General features: G+C 43.4%; 2 protein-coding genes across 3 annotated transcripts in view; one reads left to right on the top strand and one right to left on the bottom strand.

Annotated features, from left to right (window-relative positions):
- ncf4 (neutrophil cytosolic factor 4) overlaps positions 1–7087 on the bottom strand; it is a 40758-nt gene extending 33671 nt beyond the window's left edge. The window contains 4 exon segments of the mRNA XM_080755946.1: positions 5755–5860; positions 5862–5915; positions 6401–6485; positions 6958–7087. Coding sequence (XP_080612072.1) covers positions 5755–5860; positions 5862–5915; positions 6401–6485; positions 6958–6989 — 277 coding nt within the window. The 5' untranslated portion in view covers positions 6990–7087.
- The window catches only part of pvalb7 (parvalbumin 7), a 43260-nt gene extending 20062 nt beyond the window's left edge, over positions 1–23198 (top strand). Inside the window, exons 1-5 of one of the 2 annotated variants that reach the window (XM_080755959.1) lie at positions 14817–14891; positions 19528–19590; positions 20924–21053; positions 21862–21971; positions 22523–23198. In XM_080755959.1, coding sequence (XP_080612085.1) covers positions 19536–19590; positions 20924–21053; positions 21862–21971; positions 22523–22548 — 321 coding nt within the window. In that variant the 5' untranslated portion in view covers positions 14817–14891; positions 19528–19535 and the 3' untranslated portion in view covers positions 22549–23198. Of the gene's footprint in view, positions 1–14816; positions 14892–19527; positions 19591–20923; positions 21054–21861; positions 21972–22522 lie in introns of those variants that run through there. The other variant, XM_080755960.1, reaches the window with a different exon arrangement.
- The last annotated feature ends 380 nt before the right edge of the window (positions 23199–23578 follow it).

Below are 23578 nucleotides of genomic sequence, written 5' to 3'. Positions count from 1 at the left end.
GAGAGACCTACTTATAGAGTTACTGCAAGGACAACACAAAGCAGATCAAAAAAGCGTACAGAGCAAATGAGATCACTAGATACAAATAGCACAGCATTTTAGAGCCCGGCCCCAATATTGGCCTATTACCGATGGATCTATATTAGTTGAATTTTAAGTATTTGTTGCGATATTAGGTAAATAGGTAATGGGTCGCAAAACACCAATAATGTGACATCACGTGACATCATCAGGGATGGACATCCCTGATGTATGGAGATCCCATCAATATTCCTTGAGATCCCTGATCAATCATCAATATTGGCCAGCAACTCTACATCTGACCTCAAACCCTTAGATCTCCATATATGGAGCTGACCTGTTCTGACATTCCATATGTTAATCTGACCTCATCAAACCCTGTACACTCAAGACACGCTCCAATTATGGCCAGTACGTAATTCATTCCATATGTTGATCCGACCCCCCCATTCCAAAGCGCCAGCGCTCGCCCAGCAGTCTGCTGTCACCCAGGCGAATGTGTGCACGCCTCAAGGCGGTGTGTGGGTGTGTGTGTGTGTGTGTGTGTGTGTGTGTGTGTGTGTGTGTGTGTGTGTGTGTGCGTGCGTGTACTGTATGTATATGTTTATATAAGAAAAGGACTATAATATTCCTTTCGTTTTTTGCATGCTTTTATGTTCTCTCTCCCTCTTAGTAATGAAAGATGGAAGAGAACGCCTTCTACTGATGAACAGTAGAGGCCTTGTTCTAATAAGGAATGCACCTGCATAAGTGGCACACAGTCAAACATCAAACATCTCTCTGGCAATGTTCCAAATACATCTGTATGTACTGTACATACAGTACAGTACATGAGAGATTCATCTTCTATCCCCTAGTAGTATCAGTCCACAGTCCTATTTTAGTTTTGATATGCCTTATACCTGGTTGGTATTCCACAGCATTTCAGAGGGATTTCTATATGCATCTTTTTTATTTATTTTATTTATCATCATTCATTTTGTGGACTGTAAATGTTTTTCCCCCTCACTCCTTTAGTCATTTAACATGAAAGACAGTCATGAGGACAAAAATCATCTCCGTAGTTCAGTCCAAATATTCCGTTCACGAGACAAAACCATCGTAAGCCCGATTTCATTCATGCTCTGTCTTATGACGGTGTTGGGTGCTCGGTTTGGCTCCTCCCCTTTCTTAAGGCTCATACATAGTCTGGATTTACGGTGGTGGGGTGACCACCGAACTACAACATGACGTCACGAGCCGCGGTGAAGAGCAAACCACCGCCACCGCTCCAGCCCTTCTCTCTGTTTTTACTCACCACCGCTCATCGTTATTTCAGCTCCGGTGGTCAGCTCACCACCGGAGCGGTGGTCACCTCATCACCGAAAATCCAGACTATGAATAGGCCTTTAGTCGACTTCCTCCCGGGTGCTTCTATGTTTATTCCTAATAACAACACCATTACATGTAAGAGATTATCTCAGACCATATTCAGCAAAGAAACTGAAATTCTGAGACCCTGAAGCCATTCTATAGCTACAATTAATGAAGTATTTAATTTAAAGTCAATGTTAAGTCTATATTTCATTCTCATCCAGCTTGTGAGTCTACTTGTAGCTCTGCTATTCTCAGACGTCTTGACTCTTCGGCATGCGACACCATCGCACAACAAAGCATACATTTTCCTTAATGCTGTCCTGTGCAATATTACACGTTACTGGCAAAAGGTTGTTTGGTTTATTAATAAAGCATAGGACAACATTATGCTGTGCGACATTATCTCTCTTTACTTCGATTTTTCTTCTTTTGTCCATCAGCATCAGTTACATCAAGAATCGCGGGGATGTCTCATTGTCACATCTACAAATAGTGTCCCAGCATTCCCAAAGCATGACGGACATTGACAATTGCAGAGAGTTAAGGCTCACGCATGCTTCAGTTTTAGGTGATAAGCTAGTAAAGCTACACACCTTTTCACCTATTTTGATACTATAGGCCAGGGGTTTTCAACTGATTATGAACCGCAGGGACCACGACCCTGACTGAGAATCAACCTGGGGACCATTGTTGTGTTGGGAGAGGGGGGATATGGACGTGAATTAACCTTCCATATTAAAATCATGTTGCTGTTCATTGTAACTTACTGTATGTATGAGCGAGCAGACGCATGCAATTAATTATGGGCACATTTCCTTGTAATGGTGACTCGACCAGGCAAACCGGTACAGTTTCCCTGAGATTCTACCACATTCACCTGTGTGTCCCCAATTGCCAAACTCTAGATGACTCTCTAAACACTTTGTACAGGAAAATTAATGCATGCAAGACGTCCTGACATTTTACAAGAATAACACGACCCACTGCCTACAGGGCAAGGAGATGGTGTGAGACGTAATGTACTGTCCTATATAGTGTATCGTACATTAACCACATGATCCCTAGCGTCCATATTTTGTGCAAGTCATAGTAGGTGAACAATCATTCCGCAAAAAATAGGAACATGCAAGAAACATATTTTTGATCTACATGCTCATACATCGGCAACAAAGTATATAGGATTTAAATGGTTAAGCACACAGGTTTAGGAGGGCCTCGCCTCCCTCTGGGTGAGCCAGGGTGGTTTAGGAGGGCCTCGCCTCCCTCTGGGTGAGCCAGGGTGGTTTAGGAGGGCCTCGCCTCCCTCTGGGTGAGCCAGGGTGGTTTAGGAGGGCCTCGCCTCCCTCTGGGTGAGCCAGGGTGGTTTAGGAGGGCCTCGCCTCCCTCTGGGTGAGCCAGGGTGAATGTCGGTGGTTTAGGGTGAATGTGGTTAGTATAAGAACAGAGGTGAGCTGCTGGGGTGAGCGGTGAGTTGCTTATCACCACAGCTCAGTGATGTCATGCTATAGTTTCCCCACCACCGCGGTGGTCACCTTATCACCTAAAGCTGGAGTAAGCGTGGGCCTTTAGAAAGGGGTGGGACAGACCTAGGAGACCTGGTGAGGCCACAGATGAGGACAGGGGGGACAGTGACAGACACAGATGAGGACAGGGGGACAGACACAGATGAGGACAGGGGGACAGTGACAGACACATATGAGGACAGGGGGACAGAGACAGACACAGATGAGGACAGGGGGACAGAGACAGACACAGATGAGGTCAGGGGGGACAGAGACAGACACAGATGAGGACAGGAGGACAGTGACAGACACAGATGAGGTCAGGGGGACAGTGACAGACACAGATGAGGACAGGGGGACAGAGACAGACACAGATGAGGTCAGGGGGACAGTGACAGACACAGATGAGGACAGGGGGACAGTGACAGACACAGATGAGGACAGGGGGACAGAGACAGACACAGATGAGGACAGGGGGACAGTGACAGACACAGATGAGGACAGGGGGACAGAGACAGACACAGATGAGGTCAGGGGGACAGTGACAGACACAGATGAGGACAGGGGGACAGAGACAGACACAGATGAGGTCAGGGGGACAGTGACAGACACAGATGAGGTCAGGGGGACAGTGACAGACACAGATGAGGACAGGGGGACAGACACAGATGAGGACAGGGGGACAGTGACAGACACAGATGAGGTCAGGGGGACAGTGACAGACACAGATGAGGACAGGGGGACAGTGACAGACACAGATGAGGTCAGGGGGACAGACACAGATGAGGTCAGGGGGACAGACACAGATGAGGACAGGGGGACAGTGACAGACACAGATGAGGACAGGGGGACAGTGACAGACACAGATGAGGACAGGGGGGACAGTGACAGACACAGATGAGGTCAGGGGGACAGTGACAGACACCGATGAGGACAGGGGGACAGTGACAGACACCGATGAGGACAGGGGGACAGTGACAGACACAGATGAGGACAGGGGGACAGAGACACAAACACAGCAGAGCAGCCACGGATTGAATACTTAACCATTTAAATCCTATATACTTTGTTGCCGATGAGCATGTAGATCAAAAATATGTGTTTCCTGCATGTTCCTATTTTTTGCGGAATGATTGTTCACCTACTATGACTTGCACAAAATAGGGACGCTGGGGATCATGTGGTTAATGTACGGCACACTATATAGGACAGTACATTATGTCTCACACCATCTCCTTGCCCTGTAGGCAGTGGGTCGTGTTATTCTTGTAAAATGTCAGGACGTCTTGCATGCATTAATTTTCCTGTACAAAGTGTTTAGAGAGTCATCTAGAGTTTGGCAATTGGGGACACACAGCCACTACTACTGTACTAGGACCTTGAACATTTTCTTTGGTGCTTCTTTTCATTTAGTTCATTGTATGATCAGAGTTAGTGTGTGTGTGTGTGTGTGTGTGTGTGTGTGTGTGTGTGTGTGTGTGTGTGTGTGTATGTGTGTGTGTGTGTGTGTGTGTGTGTGTCTCTCTCTCTCTTGATTTGCTTTCAGCCTCTGCTCTCTATGTACTCTTCTCTGTGCTCTACACTTTCCTTCAGATCATCACTTATTCCCACCGTTGTGATATTGTGATACAACATTGCCTCGATCTGCCACTGAAGCATTTATTCTGACAACTTGTGATCATTTTCTGTCTGTCTTTCTTGTGTCCAAAACGGTGTCCCCTTCAGGAAACGAAAAGACATCTTTTCACCCCCGGGTCCCAAACCCACCCTTACAGGGCTTGGGAGGTACACTTATCTCTGCCCACTGATCTGGTCCTATCTATCCCAATGAGCGACGGTCAGAGAATGATTTAAAGTAAAGGTTACAGGCACTGCTTCATCACAGTGATGAAGCAGAACTGATGCTGTTTTCTATATTTTACTCAGCGTTGGTGCATATTTAGCCAAAACGAGAAAATGAAAACACCAAAACCAGATCAAACATGACATAGAAGTAGTATAACTTTGATCAAATATGATCAAATAATTATTAATGTTTTATGATTTGAAAAAACAAAACCTAAACCCAGAGATCATCTGTCCTGTTATGTTACCTACGTTAGAAGCCCTTAAACCATTCTGAACGGGAACCCATTTTTGTGTTAGCATCATGTTATGCTTTAGCTATTGAAAAATAGCAGATCTACAAGCTCATAGCGCGCCACCGAGTGGCGCGCTACGAGCTTGTAGGTCTGCTATTTTTGAAAAATCGAAGAACGACTGACATTTTTAGAATCTGATCTCAGGTCAGAATGGGTTAATCAGACCAGTGTGTGTCCCAGTGAAAACCTCGTATGAATCTGATCTCAGGTCAGAATGGGTTAATGTAGAGCGTCACAGTCCCTCCCCCTTTCAGAACAACGAACGGCCCAGGAAATGAAAACGCAATGCATTTCCCCATAGGCAGTGCTGGGCGAGGGACTGCGACGCTCTATTGAAAGACCAAAACGAGAACTGAGATGTAAAGCAAAACATCCCCAATATATAATTAGTAAATTACAGAAGAGAAACACAACAGGGAAGTAAAATCAGTGGCCCTAAACAACACACATGACTGCTTTACTTTTTTAGGTAAAAGTATCAATACTGCAATGTAGAAATACTCTATTACAAGTAAAAGTCTGGAAATCTAAATTTACTTGAGTAAAAGTACTAAAGTATTGGTATAAAATGTAGGCCGGGTTAAAGTACAAAAGTAGAAAAGTAGGCCACTCATTGTTTTGGAAATCAGAATTTGCCATTTAAAGTTTTCGAAATCTCACACAGCACACACACACACACACACACACACACACACACACACACACACACACACACACACATACATAATACACACCTGGCAGAGTTGGTAAGATACAGCAGTTAGCACGAGGTTTGTCAGGGTCTTCAGGGGAATACTTTGACTCCAGATCATGATGGAGATTTGAGAACTCTTTGTACCGCCCTGTAGATCAAATATTTGCTGCCCCCTTTAGTCTTCACCTCGATTGCAAACCTCTGTGGGGGTGGGGGGGGGGGGGTCAAGGAAGGTGAATGGAAATTGATCAGAGGATAAGGAAATAAACAGATAGATGGGATAGAATAGATTATATATCTAGATATAGTGATCAGTCACAAACTATATACAAATCACACCTGTGTGATGTGAACCGAATGGTGCAACTCCCCCTCTCTCCTCTCTCCCCCCTCCTCTCTCTCTCTCTCTCATTAGCAGGCAACAGTGCAGCACTGTCTCTCTCTCTCTCTCTCTCTCTCTCTGTTTCTGACCAACAGCGCCCCTACTGGTACTCAGATAATACTGGTGCTCTTTAATAACGTACACATAGATAGGTGAACACAGACACACAGGTGAACACAGACATTGCTGTTCCTTGGAGTGGTTGCACGACTCAAAAAGTTTCCCACATACACACACACACACACACACACACACACACACATACATTAAAATAGTGTATTAAAACATGATTTCACGAACTTACATAATAGTCGATGAAGCCTTTCGTCTCCAAGGTGTCAGCAATGGTGGCACTGACAGCGACATCATCCGGGAGCTGGTCAAAGTCACTGAAATTAATTTACAGATATGCTACACGTTTAAATTAAAGTAGCCTAAGCTACCTTTATAGTTGCATCATGATTGCATCCAATGCCTCAAATCCAATTAAAAGTTTTGCAGACTGTCCCAGGCTCCCTGCAGCGATCGACACCGTTACGAGATAGCATTATGACGGGTGCCATAGCCGCTATGATTCGCCACAATTAATATGCGTAGAATGTGCACCTTTTAACGACACCTCAAAACTTAAAGCGCGTGTTTGAAGCTTCAAGGTACAGTAGATAAGTAAGCCTGGCTGCCTGGGACCGAGGCTAAGGTACAGTAGGCTACACACATCTCAACATAACTTCAGACTACTATAATTTCACTGCACATTCATGCGTATTAGAATGACGATCCTATGTTTGTTTTTAGGTGAGAAAAGACTTGACAAAAAAAGTATTTCTCCAAGGAGTTGAGGTGACTTTCAAAGACACTCACCTCCCAAGCCGTAACTGTCGGGGCAGCGACATATTTAGGCCTAATTGAAGCTGTAGTAGAGTAGAAATTAAGCTCTTGCGACTTGCGGAGTTGCGGGGGACGAGCGCCTGGTTCACTTCACTTTGTTCACACACAGCAGGCACACACCCACCCACACACTGTACACACACACACACACACACACACACACACACACACGCACGGTCAGCAGTGCGTCTGACTGAAGCGTTTGCACTTCGCACGACATACAGGAAGCGATACATAAAAAAAACATCCTCTATTAATTTTGGTTGGGGTTGACTGGGTGTCGAGTCGACTGTGTGTACAACAAAATAGTCTGTATTTTAAGTAAATGATTAGCCACCCATGCATGCTTGCATGCTGGTTGATGATGAGCTAAACCTTTTCTGGCTTTACTAAAGCCTACACAAACACAAACAAATAAACAATACACAAACTAGTCTATACCAGTAATGATAAACTGCCTTCCCTCTATCTCAGCTGTTTTGAGTTGGGACTCACTCATGTGACCAAATGGGGCCACCTGGGCCAGTGCCCATGATGCAGTGGCCCTTGAGGAGCTCATGGGGGTCCTGACTCCATGGGTCACATGCCCATACCAGTGTATAGATTAGCACTCAAGTCCCCTTCTATCTAATAGCATGTCTGACTAACAGAGCTGACAAGTCATGTTTTAATGCAAAATATGCAATACTGGAGGGTATAGAACCAGTGGTTCCCAAACTGTGGTGCGTGCAGCCGTGCACCCCTTGTGGTGCGCGAGCGCCTTCTAGGGGGTGTGGGACATGAAAAGGCTAATGGTGGTGCTATGGTTTTATTTTAAATATATTAACATATGCCAATATGGCAACTATATGCGGAATATAGCCTATGTTGCATAGGCCTATAATCCTATATAATCCCATATTCAGGTTCATATATGTGCATATCCTGTACCCCTTCCCCCATTACAGGAGTAGGGGTTCTATAGTGTGGGCTTGGGTGGTTGGTGTGTGTGTGTGTGTGTGTGTGTGTGCGTGTGTGTGTGTGTGTGTGTGTGTGTGTGTGTGTGTGTGTGTGGGGGGGGGGGGGGGGGGGGGGGGGTTAGGGTTAGGGTTAGGGGGGGGGGGCTGGGGGGCTTAAGATAATTGGCCCACACGCCTCCTTCAGTCTTACCATGTCCCGAGTTGACCTTCAAAAGGTCAATTCTGCTCCTGGTGAATACAGCTGATGGATGAGAGGATGCTGAGTAGATGCTATGCAGTAGGTATAACTTTAGGATTTTGGCCCAACTTCCCTTCTCAAGTTGTAGTGATTAAATGTTATGGCACTAGATGTCAGCAAAGACGCAAAGTGATGATGTGATGTGGTGTTGGAGTGTAATTAGCATGTGTGTGCGTGTGTGTGTGTGTGTGTGTGTGTGTGTGTGTGTGTGTGTGTGTGTGTGTGTGTGTGTGTGTGTGTGTGTGCGCAAATGACAACAATATGAAGATAAACAAAGTACTAATAACATAAACATAAATACGGTACTATAGCAGCAATAGGGAAGGGGGGGAAGGTTAGTCTTTAGGTTTATACAATGTGCATTTTGTATTCATTGTGTCGGGTCCGCCTGCAGTCCCTCCTCTTACCACTAGGGCCCAGGGCTTCAACGTTGGAGAGCTTCACTGGGGGCTTGAATGAGAGGCAGCCCTCAAACGCTTGCCAGTCCATCACAAACTAACAGTCCGTTTCCGGGGTGTTGCTAATGCTTATTTATGTCTTTCGTAAATTATTTTTCCTCTCCTCAAGCATCTGCTGTCGTACATATCCATCAAGGTTGGGAGGGTCAAGCACACACGGATCCCAGGAATAGCTACGTGTATATCCATATATACTGTACCACACAGTGACTAACCCTAACCCTAACCCCCAGTCAGTATGCTCTGGGTGTGAAGATTCTATTGTGTTTTGCGTTTCTTGTCCTTTCATGTCCTAGTTGTAGCCCAGTGCTCTTTAATGAGAACACATATTGATTACATCTCTATTTTCATACAGCCCGAGACACTTTGAATAGTTTCTCACTCACATAATCAGTTAATCATCCGTGACCATGAATTGCAACTATGTATTTCAACACGACCAGGGCATCCTGTGGCCCAGCCTTCTCCAAGCCAGCTACTTCACACTTACATTCAAGGGTGTATTTATCTTCAAGGTTATGCCAGTTGCTATAGGCTCGAGAGAGTGTGTGTGTGTGTGTGTGTGTGTGTGTGTGTGTGTGTGTGTGTGTGTGTGTGTGTGTGTGTGTGTGTGTGTGTGTGCGCGCACGCCTTCTATATAGTTTAATGACATTGCATCCTTGGAATACAACTCTAAACTAGAGCGACACTGCCAAAAACAGCTGAAGGAATCCCATAGGCAATTGAGTTGACAGACAGGTACAGGTACACACACACACACACACACACACACACAGAGAAGATGCGAGACTGACTGACTGACAGAAGGTTTGACAGACACATGCAGCATTTTGACAGCAGGTCACCTTGCACCTTGCAGACTTGCAGTAAGAATAGTTTGGAGGAGGTCTTTCTTGTGGTTGATGACACTGTGCTGGTGCATCATGTGAAGATTTTACACAATAAAATCGGTTAATTTACATGGAATCAGGCAAGCAGTAGACGGCAAACAGAAAAACCTGCTGGACGGCACGGAACGGTGAAAAGACTAAATATTTTAACATTGATGCCGTCTGCCGTTACCGTCGCCGGTTCTGGCTGCCGTGCCGTCCTGTTCCGTTTACCGTCCTGCTCCCGTCCACTAAAATTAAGTCTGGTTTGCCATCTACCGCTTGCCTGATTCCATGTGAACGCAGCATAAGAATAGAGGGTTTAAGTGTTTAATTCAAACAGACAAATGGACCGGCAAAGGGTCCATTTGTACTCTCAAATGGATCCTTATGGGTCGATTTTGTTCCTTTCGTTCTGTCTCAGAGATAGCATTGAACATACAGCATTGTAAGAACAGTGCAGTATTAATTTGTAGCTCACATTGCCGACCCCTCCTGGGTCGATTTGTACACTCTCCGAGTTAAATGAACACTCAGGATTTTACTGTGTGGATTTCCCTGTGTGGATTGCATGAGCCAGTCTGCTAATCTAGGTGTAACTGGTTGAGGGATATCCTAGTGATACCGATACAAACATACACACACTCACTCACTCAGTTCAGCTGTGGCAAATATCCACCTGTCAAGAGTTAATACTGCACCTGTTACAGAACAGCAACTGTATCATTAAAAACTAAACTTGAAAGGCCTTCCCTCTATACCTTTTGATCTAGCTGTCAGTCAGTCTATCAGTAAACCTTAAGCATCTCATTTATCAAACTACTAACAGATGCTGCTGCATTTTATACCACTGTTGGTCAACCAGTGGTCCACAGAGTTCTAGTGGTCCATGGGAAAATGTTAGGGGTGTAACCAGAGGTAATTCAATAGTAAGGTGAAAGTCATGAGAGTCTGGACAGAGGGTCACATCGGCTGGAGGGAGGGAGAGAGAGATTACTTTATTTTGTGTGAAATTACAGTAGGTGTAGGCCAGTGAGTTTATGTGTGCATCTTGCATAAGGGAGAAAAAGTATGTCTGAAAGAGCGAATATAAGAAATTGAAGAAATGTGAGGCAGCTGTTAATATAGAAAGCTGGACAATGTGGAACCAAATAGAAGCAAAATAAGTTTTATTGCACATGGCTTCACAAGGCTGTTGAGTCAACAATAAAATTCAATAAAATCTAATTGAGAACACAAATGTTCTCTCCAATTTGACAATATTTCCTGACATAGCTACGCCACATCTGTGGACAATTTTCCCCCCAATACGACCTAGGTCAGGCACGCACACACACACACACACACACACACACACACACACACACACACACACACACACACACACACACACACACACACACACAAACACACACATATGTAAGTTCTGCATAAATTGTTGATTTGACCACGAGTGGAATCAGAAGAGGAGAAAGTGTAGAAGCCTATAGGAGGTGATGGGTGACTGAAGGAAAGGAAAGAAAGTGAGGGGGTGAGGATGTCTGAGGCAACAGTAGGTAAATCCAAAAGCCATCTAGAAGCTGTCAAGGTCCTTCTGACAAGCTTGAGATTGTGTGTGTGTCGAGATATGGGAGAAGGAAGGGGAGATACAGACAGATTAAAAAAAAAAAGAATTGGGGGGGAGGAGAGAAGGAGAGGATAGTCAGATAAACAGATAGAGAGATTAGTAAAAAATCATTGACAGAGTTGGAGATAGATGGATGGATACGTCGTAGGAAGGAATAGGGAATTGGAAGGTAATGCAAATGTATTCTGGGCTTCAGGGGGACCAGAGATAAGCCAGTGTGTGCATGCCTGTCGTTTGCATCATATATCGTATGTCTGTGTGAATTCCTGCATGCTGGAGTGTGTGAGTATGCTGGTGTGTCAATGTGTCACTCACCATACCTCCGATAAGGAAGCAATTATTATATCCTCTTGTTACTCCTGGCAAGATGTTACAGTGAAGTCCAGACATGTCCATCTATATATATAATGCTATATTGAACCTCAGGGAGGAAATGTGAGTGTTGGTGAGGCGGGCGGGCCATGTCACCAGGTCAACCGCAACAGAACAATACCCCAGGAACAGAGGGATTCAGTAGCTTGCTGACAGACAGGGGATCAAACTGAGCACCATCTGCTTCCAGGATCGTTATACAATATACAGTAGCAATGGGTCTCAAAGTGGGGTCTGGGGACCCACATGGGGCCTTGAGTGAGGAGGTCACACAGCAAAATGAGGAACAGTTTAAACACATATAAGCCCTATTTGATTTTCTGTGTATTTTCAAAACAATTAGAAAAATCTTGACAGATCTTGACAAATCTTCTTGGCATAATGTTTTCAAATTAGGGTCAAATATATAATTATTCAACAATTTTATGGGGGTCCTTGACATGAAAATGTTTGAGAACCACTTGGCGTAGGCCGCTGTTTTGAACTACAGCGTTCAAAACTGTCTTTGCATCGCTATTTTCTAATAAACAAAGTAGGTATAGTTTAGCGATAACTTGAACAACTGGTAATAAATCATCATTGATTCTGGGAACCGCAACATCCCAGAAACAATGATCCATGCAGTGCAGTATGTTGTTTACATGCAAGGAGTGCTATTTGCATGCTCTCCTAAATAACTGCCATAGCGCATTTCTTTGTTCTCGTAATATCGCTCCATATCCCGCGACCAGCCGACCACCTGCCCATTCTGTTACGGCTAGTGGCTCTGCAGGAGCTATAGGCTATAGACCAGTGGTTCCAAAAGTGGGGTCCGGAGACCCCCAGGGGCCCTTGAGGCAGTTCCAGGGGGTCCCCCCAGCTAAATGATAGTTTGTAACCAAATGGACCCTTATGGGTCTGTAACTCTGAGAGTGTACAAATGGAACCGTGGGACCCATTAGATTTGTACACTCTCAGAGTTAAATTAACATTTATTTTACAATATAAATTGAGGGTTTTAGAGGTAGAAATGCCATTAAATGGGGGTCTGTAGACTAATATGCATGTACAACTGGGGGTCCTTGAAATTAAAATGGTTGAGAATCACTGCTAGAGCCGTAAAAATCTTCTCTTATGGGGGTCCCTGGCATAATGTTTTCAAAAGGGTCCAGATCACGTTTTTTTTTACGATCATTTGATTTTGAAACATACTGTATAACGATACCGATCTTTCAAGATCCGATTTTTATAACACTTATGCCATATCACAACACAATAGCAAATATCCTAATGTATGTCACTCTAGTCTATAGTCTGTTGTGTTGCCTTTCAATTATTGAAAGGCAAAATGTGACTATATTTTTTATTAGAATGACTGTCATTGTGTTTTTTTCTTTTTCTTTCTATGAAAGCATGGAATCATAGCAAAATAATGATGTATTTGGTATTTTGTAAATTAGAGTGAATACAGTTCTACAGCTTATAGAACTGAAGTCAAGTTCTCTCTCATTTAGAGAGAGTACTACAGACACCTACAGTACAGTATGCCATCATGCATAGTGGGGGTTGCGTTTCCCTTTGATTTCATCATACTGTAGGTGTCTTCCACGCGTCTGAGTGTGACTATAGTCTTTGTTTGATGATCTCTGACTGAGACCCGATCCGATCGGGACAACCCTATAGGGTCCGCGGTAGGCTAGGTCTGCGGGCTAATACGTGTCAATTTGGGGGTCCTTGACATGAAAAAGTTTGGGAACCTCTGCTATAGACCTCTGGTCTGTGTGTGTATCTGTGTCTGGAGATAATCTTGCAAACTGCTGGACTGACCCACACCAAATTGCTTGTGCACACTGCCAGTATATACAGGTAGGCTAACGTAGTACTGTGCGTCAAATTTTTCCGGGGCCGGAAAAGTATTGTGATATGGGAGACCTTAAGAGGCGGCTGTTCATAGTTACTGTGGAGTCAGTCAGTACTGCTGTATGGGGCCGAGACATGGACCCAAGTTACAATACAACAGGAAAAAGCCCTGGATGGAGTCTACACAAGAATGCTATACGAATGGCACTATAGGTGTGACATGGACTGACCACATCAGAAATGTGGACCTCTATGCGGACCTACCACGAGTCAAGGACAAAGTCAGAGAGAGAAGGATGAGGCTGGCAGGGCACTGCGTCAGGCATGCACCCAGAACTTGAGGCAAGTAAATTGACCCTATGGGAGCCAACCCAGGGCAAAGCCAGGAGGGGAAAGAAGCGTACCAACTATGTAGACGTGCTGCGGCGCGACAGCGTGGCTGACAACACTGAAGAGCTCAAGAACCTGATGTTGGAGAGGAAATTGTGGAGGGCAGCGATCCAGGAATCCCGAGTTGGTGTTGGCTATAGACCTCACTCTCGCAGCAACTAACTTTCTGGGGCCGGAAAAACTATTCACATTTTTCCGGAAGTATCCGGAAATTACTTTCGTAAAAGTACAAAAGTATATCGTTATCAAAATGTGCTTAAAGTTCCAAAAGTAGAAAGTATACTCATGATGCAGAATGTCCCATTTCACAAGTTTTCAAATGTATGAAAATCTTTTTTGTTGGCATGCTGTAGTAGGTATACGGACACTACCGTACTTAAAAACCACTGTTGTACACTAACTGACCCCGGAAAACAAGCAGGTCCACTGTACAGTTCCCTACATGTACTCTATTGACTGAAATGAGTAATAATAATAATAATAATAATAATAATGCAATTATGTTATTGAAATATTCTGTACAGAAACCAGGAAACAATACAATGACCATAAAAGGACAGATGAAATTAGGGGAAAATGAAAGTGAGCTACTGTACTATATGTGGAGAGATAAACCACTTTAAACCCTATAGTTGACTGGATTCCCAAGTAATTTGCCTGAGGAACGCCTCTTCAATACATTTGTGTGGGAGTGTGTGGATTTTCTATGTCCATTGCCTTGTTATCCAGCACCTGGCTTAAAGCAGGTATAAGTATTGTGAGCTTGTAGATCTGCTATTTTCACCGAATTTTAGCCCGTGGATATAGGGACACTGTGGTTCAAGTGGTTAAGATTATTAATAGGCTTTTGTGTGATTTGTTAATGCCACAGTCAGAGACAGGGAGGGATCCGGGATCCCACTTCGGGGCCAACAGGCCACACGTCATGTCTTGCATGACGTGCCTTAGAGGCTATAGCGACCCTCCATGCCCTCCCAAAATAGAGAGAAGAAACAGGAGCATGGATGTGTGAATGTAAGGGGGGAGGGGGCCTATAAAAGTCTTATTGTGTCCTTCCCGTCTCTGTCTCTCTATTTACTCGCCATCGCCTCTCTGTCCCTTTGTCTTCCCATCTCTCCCTCTCTCCCCTCTCCTCTGCATCCGTCCACCAATCAGGTAAGACAAGAGATGAGAAGGGAAATATTCCATAATATTCAGTAAAAATAGCTGATCTACAAGTTGATCTACAAGCTCATGTGGCACATTGTGAGCTTGTACATCGGCAATTTTTTGGTGAAGATATTTAGTGAAAAGCGAAAGCAGGATCAGCCTAGAATTGATGCTAAAGTGAGAAAAGACAGAAATGTGACGACATGTGTTGGTCAAAGATAATCCATCTGAACAGAATTCATAGCCGGTGTTGATGGATTGAAATAACACGAGATAATTTGACTGTATCTGTGCCAAGCAGTTCCAAAGTCATTAGTGATGCATTGTGAACTATTAATGGAGTTGGTTGCTGTATAATGCTGATTATATACAGCTAAATGTGTTGAAAACTAAATATAAAGAGCATTAATCATAGAAGGCATTTACAGTAACAACACATTACTTTTGATATATTATATCAAAAGTATGGCAATGTTTCAAAGTGGGATATCTTAAAATGTTCATGGATACACACGCACGCACATACACGCGCACACACGCACACACACACACACACACACACACACACACGCGTGCGTGCGTGCGTGCGTCACTCTGAACTTATGTAATTCCCACAACATTCACCCCATGTACTATGTTAAGCTTGAACTTGCACGGATGTGCAAGTTCTTACTTCAAAGCAACCAGTTTGAATGTTGTTCAAACTGGTTTACAGTTTTCTGGGTTATTGTTGAAATCTCTGTCTGAAACTAATCCTAAAGTATGACTTACTGTTCTGTTCTTTAACTACAGTATATAGAAGTGTCTATTTGTACGTCTCTAAATATTTTGATGAATTGAACATGGTGGACCCTGTTGTAAACAAGTGTAATGCTTAATTGGGTCGTCCACTCACAGTTAATAGTCTTTGTATTGAGTTTGTGCTTGAAATGTTACTGTAATTCTGCAAACTGTTAATACATATTTATATCAATCAATCAATCTGTATGTGTTTAAAAACAAAGTAGGCCTACAATACTAATAAACTGGTTGAGCTTCGTGGAAGTTGTGGAGTAGAATCCTTGAATGTGCAGAAACATAAGACAGTGTTCTATAATCACAGCAGAGAAAAAATGTGAAAAAAAAAAAAAAACTAGTTTGCTGTGATGAATTGATGTGTTATGGTGCATATCACTGCACTGAAATATCTGCTAGCACACCATCCATCATACTGGTCATATTAGTTTGGTACCGACCGTGGATACATTAATATTGTTCAATGTACAAGCACTGTCATGTCACTCAGTGTGAAGCAACCTTCACTATACAGATTTACACTGTCAAAATAGGTGTGATATAGGACCCGTTTACTCCATTCTACTTGTATAGAACTAGGTTTGTTGTGGGGTGCATGTCTGTGTACACTACAGTATGAACATACTAACACCAGGAAAGGGTATTATTATTATTATTATTATGAAGCAGCCTAACGGGGTTCAGCTTCAAGATTTCAAATGACATTGGAAAAGCATGTCATATATCTATACATCTCTTAGAGGAACTGGCTCTACAACGCCATGGCTCCCCTGTGGATCTGGGATGTGTAATCTATCGATGCACGACTCCATATTTGGGCAAGGTGTTCAGCCCCCATCCAACCGCCATTGACTTCCATTATAACACCTGCTATTCGGTAATTGTTTTTTTTGTTGCCAAAGTAGTTTCTAGTGCATAACAGGTGGAGAGGTTGGGAAGAGACAGCAAGGAAGGCTGTATATCAGGTTTTATAAGTCATAGTGTCCCTTTTGGAGTCCTTTCATCAAAGAGTACAGTAAGTGCTGTGTTAGGGTCAAACACTCCAATATGCTCCTATCAATTCCTCTCACTGGGCACACACACACACACACACACACACACACACACACACACGGTTACGTCAGAGGCACAAATACATTGCTCTATATCTCTTCACAGCTTAACACTTTAATCCCATAGCTCAGGGCTCAGTACTGACCCCTACACAGGTCTGTAGGGTACTGCAACTAACTGCAATTGTGGGTAACAATTATCTCTCTCTCTCTCTCTCTCTCTCTGTTTCTCTCTATTTTTGAGCGGTGCATGGCCGCTCCTATGCACAGCTATGTGTGTCCATATGTATGTGCATATCTGAGTATGACTATGTATGTCCGTATGTCTGAGAGAAGTCTAACATTCTAAACAACATTCTACCAAAGCCACCGCTCGCTTCACATTGGTGTGATTTGTATAGGTATAGCAGTGTAATTAGGTCGATAATGTACAATAAAATAGTAATTACTGGGAAATAAACCCTGATAGGGCGAAGCAGGTTTGACGCTATTGTGTCTGTCTTGTTTCTGCCCTCGCATTATTATCGACCTAAATAACATAGCACCAGCTACCAGTCGAATGTTGGTCACATTTAGTCGAGAGGGCTGCCTCCAGCACCAGTATTGTACTACTATGGCGGGTGCACAATCCTCTGTGTTAAATTATCCTTTTGTAACTATTTAGAAATGAGTTATTATGACTATTGCTGGCAGAATGCTACTTAACTTTAACCGGTTCGACCCTCTGTGTCAACGTGCCCCTGAACAACACACTTAACCCATGACACTCATCTGAGCCGTCAGAGGAAGAACCTACTGGGTGAATGCAGAAAAGTCCTTTGCCCTCTCCTGTGGACCAGTATAAATACTCCCTTTCCCTTGTGCCAGTGGGTCCTCCTCCGTTGTCCCCACGGCACAGGGCAAGGGACAACAGAGCACGATTTGGGAGAGGAGGACCACGTGACCATGTGAGGGTGTGTGTGGTGCTGCAACTCTGCTGCAGTGAGGGCAACAGTCCAAGTGCCAGTGTCTGGAGAGAAGACAGCCACATTACTCCTGTCCTCTTCCTCTCCATCAGAGGGAACAAGTGACGAGGACATAGGATGTGGAAAGTGGGAAGGACTAGGAGGACAATGCATGCGTATTTAGGAATGAAATATGCATCTGACCTCCTACAGTATAGTGTATGCCAGGCTGTGTATTTAATTTATTCCAACATCTTAAATTCTTTGGTCATCTTCCTCCCTGATGTGCCAAGTGCCTTCAGACCGTATAGTGAGTGCCTGAATGAAATACAGCAAAGCCTCATGCCGTGGTCAGAATCACTGTTCATGTCCTTTAACCCATTCTGAACGGGAACCCGTTTTGGTGTTAGCATCATGTTATGCTTTAGCTATTGAAAAATAGCAGATCTACAAGCTCATAGCGCGCCACCGAGTGGCGCGCTACGAGCTTGTAGGTCTGCTATTTTTGAAAAATCGAAGAACGACTGACATTTTTAGAATCTGATCTCAGGTCAGAATGGGTTAATCAGACCAGTGTGTGTCCAGCGGAAACCTCGTATGAATCTGATCTCAGGTCAGAATGGGTTAAAGTTTGTCCTTCCTAGTACTGTACCAACAAGCTATTTCAACTGATTTATCGCATCAGACCGGCTGGGCCCTGCAAGCCTTGAAGTGAAGCTTCCCGCTCATATTTTAGTTTTTAGCCTTTATATAAGTGGAGATTGACAGGAAAGAGAGATGGGGGGGGAGACATGCAGCAAAGGTCGTCATGAATGGGACTCGAACATGCAACGCTGTTGTGTGCGCCTGGACCACAAGGCCAGCAGGCGCCCACTTGTGTTACTTTTTAACAACAAAAGAAGAATATTGTGAACTTAAACAAACAACAAACCAAACAAAAACTTAAATTCATAAGGTACATAAGTAGATCTATCAATCCAACATTCCATCAATTAGCAAGTTTGGTCAATAACTCCATCAATCACTCACTTCGGTATTTGTCTGCAGAAGAATCAGAACTTTTCTTTTAACCTTGTTTAACAATCTCAGGCAAACCATTCCACAGCTTCATTCACACCACGAACAGAAATATATGCATATACTTTTCAAAGTATTACGAAACGCTTTGTTGTTTAAAATTTAGTTCCGCTCTCAACTCATACCCACCCTCCCCAACAGACACACTCTCATAAAGATCCCTGGGGGGCATTCAGGGGGGTCCTGGGGCCAAAATAAATACTGTAGCATACCAGGGCTTTGAATCTGGCCCGTCGTTGTAAAATCACTCCCTCTTACTAATGGTTCCAACTTCCAAGCACCTCCCTCCACACTCCCCAGAGGTTATTTGGAGATATCTGCAATGGACCTCAATGGCATTTGGTTTGTGGCATTCAAAGCACAAGAAAAATGCCATTTGAACAACATTGCAGAAGCAAGCGTGCCAATGTGAGAACTGGCATGCATCGCTCTTTGCAGATACCGTTGGTGGGTGTACTATGGTAGGAAATAGTTTTCTGTCAAGCGGTTCACAATGAGCTCTGTACATTGTTCTAGAAAGAGCCTGGTAACTGTATATATATCTCACGTCCAATGACAACACCCTTTCACAGCCATATTGATGTAAATAGTTATGCAATGTTACTTAGATAACATCTTTATTGATCCTGCTGGAGTGTCAATTAATTGGTGTTATTATACTAATGTAACATCACACAACTGATGTCAATATGGTTGCCATATAAAAAGGTCTCGTCTGACTCAATTATCCATGAATTCTCACTTTCTACCTTTTCTCTCCTTTTCTCATTCCAGTTACCAAAATGGAAGATCTATTGAAAGTTGAAGATATCAAGAAGGCACTCGAGGCTTTCGCAGGTATGGTAAAGGCATACAGACTGCTACAGTAGCAGAGTTCAATGTGGGCCTTTCACAGGAACTCAGGCATAGTTACTTTTTGAAATGTTCAATAATGCAGCTGACCAAAATAGTTACATCATTTTTTTAAATGTTCATAACACAGCTGACAAAAATAGGTAAATCATAATGAAAGATGTTCCTCTTAAACAATCAGCTTTCAGAAGATGCACATTGTTGTCTGGGTGCTCAGAAGATCGCAGACGGTGTGTGTTGGGTTTTAGTGATATGTTTTGGTTAAAACAAAAAGTGTTTTACTATAAGGTTAATTTAAATCACTATATTGTGATAGTCATCACGCTATTGCTTGTTCAGTAACAGGGGCCTCCCTGTCTATCCAGCCCTTTAATAAATAGAAAAAACATTTTCAGGTATAAGTGACAACATTTCAGCCAATCAGGAGAGAGTAGCTATGTATGAGCTTAACTTGTTATAGTGTTCCAGTTCCAATTTTGTCTGCTCATTTCTTTGTCATCACTTACAGTTCCACTTGTTTAATCTGTATCCTGACTGCGTTCTCTATCCTGATTGCAGTTTCAGTTTCGGTTTCTGAAAAAGCATTTTCTGTTTAATAAAAAGCTGGAGAGACATGGAGACTCTTGTAAGTCTTGTTACTGTAACAAACACCATGAATACTATCACAATATAGAGCTTTATAACACTTTTACACTACCTTTAATTGATAGTCCATTTGCTAAAAATAGAAACGTCCCCCAGATTGACAGCCGGTAGGTGCTTTGGCACTTTAATATCAACTGCACTCACACTGCAGCATCCAAGATCATAAAACACCACAACACCTGCTTCATCAATGTCAAAGTTTGTAAGTTATCCTGCGGTATTAAAGGGGCTGTGCCACAGTCCTATTTCCTCCTGAGTAATGATCATTAGTTATGATGTAAAATGACGTGGATGAATTATTATATATATATTTTTTTAAGTGCGCAGTAAGTGTGTTAAAATGCTGTTTTTCCATGGACATACCCAACAGTTCAGAACTCAATGTTGGGATAGGACAACCCTCGCTATACAGGGCTTAAAGCCAAAAAGAATCCCAAATCTACACCGATGCCATTAAATGACCCCTATGAAATCCCCGGGACTGAGAACTTTAAGCCCTGCTCGCTATAGTATATATATAATATCTGCTATGCTATTAATAGAAGCCCTTGATATGTTTATTATATCACCTGCACATCCACTTCATAAAATGTTTTATTTTTTACCTTCATTTGAAATGTTCTGTTTTATTGTGTAATCAAACCAAAGTGTCCCATCCTCACCCTCTCTGTAGCCACGCCCTTTGACCATAAGAAGTTCTTTGACATGGTGGGAATGAAGGCCATGACGGCGGAAAACGTCAAGAAGGTCTTTCAGACTCTTGACGCGGATGAGAGTGGCTTCATAGAGGAGGAGGAGCTTAAGTGAGTAACATACCGGTACACAGAGAGTCACAGACACGACGACGGATGTGTGGCGACAGAATAATATCTTGTTTAAAAGTACATTTGGGGCCTGGCCCGTGGCTCAGCGGTCCAGGCACCTTGGCCGGTAGTCCAGTCTGGCAGTGTGCCGCGGGCTCGACTCCCGATCCCGACGGCCTTTACTGCATGTCACCCCCCCCCCATCTCTCTCCCCCATTTTCTGTCAGCCTACTGTCTGTCCCACTATAAAACAATATCAAATAAAGGCGAAAGCCAAAAATAATAATGAATTAATAATTAATAAATTAATAAAAACATGGCCATGCATAATGCAACAGAATGCACAAAATATGAACCGTGTGAACCGAGTGGTGCAACTCCCCCCCCCCCCTCTCTCTCTCTCTCTCTCATTAGCAGGCAACTGCAGGCAAGTGCAGCACTGTCTCTCTCTCTCTGGCAAACAGCGCCCCTACTGGTACTCATTATATGACGCTCATATAGTCACATAGGTGAACACGTGAACACATAGGCGGACATGGACAAAGCTGTTCCTTGGAGTGGTTGCACCACTCAAAAAGGCTCACCATCACCCATGCAATAATAATAATATAATTTTGACTCTGTGATGTTGGTAATTGAAATACTGTAGATAGATTTAGATAACAGAGTCAAATCGATGCTATTTTGCCATGCCATGCCACCGATGCATAATGCAGTGCCCCACTTGGTCCACCCCAGTTTGTGAAAGTGTGAACGTGCCACTGCAGCACGGTGTGCTAACGGTGTGCTGCACTGTGCTATCTTTAAGGTTTGTCCTGAAGGGTTTCTCTCCAGAGGGCAGAGACCTGACCGACGCTGAGACCAAAGCATTCATCGACGCCGCAGACGCAGACGGAGATGGCAAGATCGGCATTGAAGGTGGGCGCCGGCATTAAACAACGCAGATACAGGAAAGGGAGTTTATTGTCGCTGTTGGACATAAACATCTTTTTTATGGGTGTACTGTATAAATGAATGCCCTATTTTGTCATACAAAAAGCATGGCTCAAAAGTAGTGAAAATAGGTGATTTAGGTGATAGGTGATCTACACGACATGCTCACAGTCACAACGCATCGTATTGTGAGTGTGTAGATCATTTTGAGAGTGGTTATTATTTAACAGATGAAAACAGTTTGTGAGAATAGTTAATAACTACAGTGTAACCATTGGAACAAAGGTTCCCCTTTCCATATCCTGAAAAGTAATTGTTTTGGACATACAATGTTTCCACCCGGCAGCAGTGACAGTCACAGAGTGTATCTGATTGAGACAACTGAATTCTATTCAATCTAGGGATCACGTTTTTCTTGCTCCCGATCCGATTCCGATCATTTGAAAATGACATGATCGGATCCGATTTCTGATCACATGATCGGATCGGGGCAACCCTAATTTAATCCTTCTGTTTTTTCCCCCTGTTTCTTCCAGAGTTTGAGGCATTGGTGCACGAGTAATGGACGCCCGCCCGCACACTCACCTCCCACCTCCCAGCGCTCATATTTTGTAACCGCTGCCCCACCACCACCACCACCACCACCACCACCCCTCTTCTCGTCACCTGCCTTGGGACCCTTTATGCTTGTCACACCAGGCCTTGCTCTTAGTGACACGCTGCTATACCAGGGCAGGCCAACAGGGGGGTTGAGCAGAGAGACGAGGCACTCACAGGCATGCCTGCTGGCACCACCACTGTCATCGCAATATTTCACTGTCTTACTTTTTATGAATATACAAACATGCTTTATTTGTTTTGGATAATTTGAATGTATTATTATTGTCTCATTATGGAATCATTTACCATGTGCTTTACCTGCTTAACTCACTTTTTTCCCGGTTTACCTTCTGTGTTTTATACTGTGATATATCTCCATTCTTTTTAGTTTAGTTTAGTTTTTTTTCACCTTTTTTGTTTTTTGACGGGGGGCCCTTCTTACACGTCGTATAATTCAGCCTCGTCCTTCCTTGTCTCCTCTCCTCCATTCCTTCCTCCTTGCTCCCTCTCTCTGATGAGATGATGTAGAAGATAAGCTGATAGAAAAAACAAGCTCTATGAACAGAGAAAATTGATCCAAATAAGAAACAATAAAAAATGCCTTGAGTTAAATATGCCTCTTTACTTGTTGTCAACCACGGCGGACTCAATTACACGGAACTCACAATTAAAAGGGAAAATGGATTAATACTTCAAAGGCTGCTGCATTAATAGTGTTGGAACAAAAAAATATATAGAGTTTAGAAGAAAGTACACATCTGCATTATACAACAACGGTAGGCTATGCATTTACAATGACTGGAATAAATGTTGTAAGTGGAAGACTGAGAATAAAATATATTGTAATTTCTGTAATGGCAGGTGTCCACATTGTAACACCAGTGACCTCTCACATACAGGTTTCTACTGTAAATACAGTAGGTGATCAGAAAAGCAAAAGGTGATATTTACACCAGATCCTGTGCATTGGTACTGTAAATGCCAAGATACTG

The sequence above is a fragment of the Protomyctophum bolini genome (assembly GCF_963924005.1).
Source record: "Protomyctophum bolini genome assembly, chromosome: 3".
Classification (NCBI taxonomy): domain Eukaryota; kingdom Metazoa; phylum Chordata; class Actinopteri; order Myctophiformes; family Myctophidae; genus Protomyctophum; species Protomyctophum bolini.
This window is presented reverse-complemented; position numbering and strand designations above follow the sequence as displayed.